Here is a 4,298-nt window from a genome sequence, read left to right as displayed (position 1 = left end):
GTAACAGTTCATGAAAGAAAAACATTGAACCATAGCAGTAAGTAGATAGTGGTCTAAGATTTGAATTGATGAGAATTAAGAAAGTTTCAATGACAAACTAATACCTAAAAAAATTAAATATCGAGACATTCCGTGACCTTAGAAAATATGAGACATTTTTAACTTTTAAAGCATCATTCATGAATCTTCTTTTGATGAAAACTGGGACTGCTAAAGAATTTTATTTTAGCTCTTTAGCTATGATAGCTTGTTAAGACTTCTAAAGCCCGGTCGCCGAGCACGTAGAATTTCGTCCAATGACCCCAAGCTACGCGCGACAGCAATATAATTACGCGCGAGCGATAAGGGTGGGTAGCTTGGGGTCATTGGACGAAATTCTACGTGCTCGGCGACCGGACACTAGGCAACAGAGCTAAAAGCATGTGTTATCTTTTCCAATATTATAAATTATAATAAATGAAGAGGTAAAGTTTGTAACTTACATCAAAATCGAGTCATTAGTTGATGGTACAGTCAAAAGAATAAATTGACTTTCTTCAAGTGAGAAGTTCACAAAATCTTTGTTAGAAGTTGTCAGCACAGTGTTGTTTGTAGCTGGCTGTGGATCATTACTTTGGTCAGCTATAGTTTGTTCCATATTTTGGTCGGCATCAGATTGCACATTATGTAGTTGGACAGAAAAAGGCTGTTCATTATTATTTTCTTCAGCAACAGGTTCTTTCTCGTAATTTTGTTCAGCCATAGGTAGTTCCTCATAAGTTTGTTCAGCAATAGGTTGTTCCTTATAATTTTGGTCAGCAATAGGTTGTTCCTTATAATTTTGGTCAGCAACAGGTTGTTCCTCATAATTTTTGCCAGTATTAGGCTGTTTATGATGTGATTCCTCATATTGGTTAGCTACAGGATGCTCATAATTTTGCTCAGAATTAGGCTGTCCATTGGATTGTAGGTCATAATACTGGTCAGGCAAAGTTTGTTCATCATTTACTTGCTCATAATTTTGATCAGCAACAGGTTGTTCATTATTTTGGTCAGCTATAATGGGTTGTTCATGTGCTTCCTCATAATATTCAGCAAAATGTTGTTCATTATATTGATCAGGAATAGTTCGTTGGTCATAATTTTCGTCAGCAATGGGTTGTTCATTATATTCTAGCTGATAATGGTCACCAACAGGTTGGTCATTATGTGCTTCTTCATAATGGTCAGCTACAGGTTGTTCACTATGTTGTTGATCATAATATTGGTCTACAATAGGCTGTTGCTCATAATTTTCGTCAGTTATAGGTTGTTCAACATATTCTTGTTCATAATTTTGGTCAAAAATGTGTTGTTGCTTATAATTTTGTTCAGCAACAAGTCGTTTATTTGGTTGTTGCTCATAATATTGTTCAGGCATAGGTTGTTCATTATAAACTTGCTTATAATTCTCGCCAGCAATAGGTTGTTTAACATGTTCTTGCTCATAATTTTGGTCAACAATATATTGTGGCTCATAATCTTGGTCAGAAACAGGTTTCTCATCATATTCTTGTTCATATTGATCAGCAGTACCTTGGTCAACATGTTGTTGCTCGTAATTTCGGTCAGTTATAGGTTTTTCATCATTTTGGTCAACTATAGACTGGTCATCATTTGCTTCCTCATAATAATCAGCAACAGGTTGTTCATAATATTGATCAGAAATAGGTTGTTGTTCATAATTTTCGTTAGCAATGGGTTGTTCATCATATTCTAGCTGATAATGGTCAGCAATAGGTTGTTTATTATACTGTTGATCATAATCTTGGTCGACTATAGGTTCTTCATCATATTCTTGTACATAATTTTGGCCAGCTACAGGTTGTTCACTATGTTGTTGATCATAATATTGGTCCGCAATAGGCTGTTGCTCATATTTTTCGTCAGCTATAGGTTGTTCGTCGTATACTCGCTTATAGTTTTGATCAGCAATAGGTTGTCCATCATATTCTTGTATATATTTGTGGTCAACAATATAATATTGGTCTGCAATAGGCTGCTCATAATTTTCGTCAGTTATAGGTTGGTCAGCAATACGTTGTTCATTTGGTTGTTGCTCATAATATTGTTCAGGCAAAGGTTGTTCATCATAAACTTGCTTATAATTTTCGCCAGCAATAGGTTGTTCAACATATTCTTGCTCATAATTTTGGTCAACAATATGTTGTTGTTCGTAATCTTGGTCAGCAACAGATTGTTCATCACATTCTTGTTCATATTGATCAGCAGTAACTTGGTCAATATGTTGTTGCTCGTTAGACATAAGATGTTCTTCATTATGTGCTTCCTCATAATATTCGGCAACAGGTTGTTCATAATATTGATCAGGAATAGATTGTTGATCATAATTTTCATCAGCAATTGGTTGTTCAATATATTCTTGCTCATAATTTTCATCAGCTATAGGTTGTTTCTCATATTCTTGCTCATTACGGTCAGCAACATGTTGTTTATCTTGTGCTTTTGCATAATAGTCAGTAACAGGTTGTTCATAATATTGATCAGGATTAGGTTGTTGTTCATAATTTTCGTCAGCAATAGATTGTTCATCACATTCTAGCTCATAATGTTCAGCAATTGGTTGTTCAATATGTTCTTGCTCATAGTTATCATCAGCTATAGGTTGTTCATCATATTCTTGCTCATAACGGTCACCAACAGGTTGGCCATTATGTACTTCTTCATAATAGTCAGCAACAGGATGCTCATAATATTGGTCTGCAATAGGCTGCAGCTCATAATTTTCGTTAACTATAGGTTGTTCATCATATTCTTGTTCATAATTTTGGTTAGCAATAGGTGGTTCATTGTGTTCTTGCTCATAATATTGGTCTACAATAGGTTGTTGCTCATAATTTTTGTCAGCTAAGGGTTTTTCCACATATTCTAGTTCATAATTTTCTTCAGTTTTAGGTTGTTCAATATATTCTTGTTCATATTTTTTATTAGTAACAGGTTGTTCATCATATTCATGCTCATATTGATCAGCACTAGCTTGGTCAATATGTTCTTGCTCGTAATTTCGGTCATCAATGGTTTGTTCAGCATGTTCTTGCTCAAAATATTGGTCATCAATTGGTTGCTCATAATTTTCGTTAGCTATAGGTTGTTCAACATATTCTTCCTCATAATTTTGTTCAGTAATAGATTGTTCAATATATTCATGTTCATAATTTTGTTCATTAATAGATTGTTCAATATATTCTTGCTCATATTGATCAGCACTAGCTTGGACAATATATTCTTGCGCGGAATTTTGGTCAGCAATAGTTTGTTCAGCATGTTCTTGCTCAAAATATTGGCCATCAATTGGTTGCTCATAATTTTCAGCAATAAGTTGTTCATTTGGTTCTTGCTCATAATTTTGGTCAGCTATAACTTGTTCATCATATTCATGTTCATAATTTTGGCCAGCAACAGGTTGTTCACCATATTCTTTTTCATATTGAGCAGCACTAGCTTGGTCAATATGTTCTCGAACGTAATTTCGGTCAGCTATAATTTGTTCATCATTACGTTCTTGCTCGTAATGGTCAGCTATAACTTGTTCATCATACTCTTGATTATAATTTTGGTCAACAATAGCTTGTTCATAATGTTGTTGATTGCAATCCTCATAACTTTGGGCAGAAATATGTTTCTCATCATAATTTCGGTCAGGCAAAGTTTGTTCATCATAATCTTGGTCAGAAAGAGTTATTTCTCTAAGTTGTTTTTCATAATATTGGTCAGCAATAGTTTTTTCATAAAAAACCTCAGGTACTTGTGGCTCATAAACGTATACAGCTGTCTGTGGATTACTATGATACTTCTGTAACTCATAATCTATGTTAGCAGTCACAAGGCCCAAGTCTTCTTCAGAAACTCGGTATATTCCAACTTCTAAGTCATACATCTTAAATTCCTGGGTTTTACAACGAAAACTTTTTATATTTACACTATACAAACAGAACAGTAAATAAAGCAATAAATTAACTAAATACAGTAGAATCTCGATTATCCGGACTTCGATTATCCGGATATCCGATTATCCGGACTCGTACTTCACGGCTCTAATTACCGATTTAAGACCTGGACCCATCACCACAGCACGGCACCGCCTCTGATACGGCTCGGCGCCGCCACCGTAACACGGTACGGACGTCGTCTTGGTTAATTGTTAAAAGAAATGGATTCACTCAATGGTCTAAATGTCGTTTGTAGACGTCGTCTTTTCTATAGTAAAAAGTTAATTATTATTTAATTTTACTTTGAAATCGATTATCCGGATTTTCGAT

At 34.8% G+C, this 4,298-nt stretch overlaps 1 protein-coding gene across 1 annotated transcript; it reads right to left on the bottom strand.

Annotated features, from left to right (window-relative positions):
• Positions 1-482: 482 nt before the first annotated feature.
• On the bottom strand, positions 483-3,916 carry LOC114366178 (paternally-expressed gene 3 protein-like; the record flags this gene model as incomplete). Its single annotated transcript, XM_028322955.1, has 1 exon — positions 483-3,916. A coding segment is annotated over exon 1 (3,434 nt), but the record flags the coding sequence as incomplete, so codon positions are not given.
• Positions 3,917-4,298: the final 382 nt, after the last annotated feature.

The sequence above is a fragment of the Ostrinia furnacalis genome, unplaced genomic scaffold, assembly GCF_004193835.3.
Source record: "Ostrinia furnacalis isolate ACB-3 unplaced genomic scaffold, ASM419383v2 OfSCF0558, whole genome shotgun sequence".
In the NCBI taxonomy this organism is placed as follows: Eukaryota; Metazoa; Arthropoda; class Insecta; order Lepidoptera; family Crambidae; genus Ostrinia; species Ostrinia furnacalis.
Note: the sequence above shows the minus strand (reverse complement) of the source record. Positions and strands in the feature narration are given on the sequence as shown.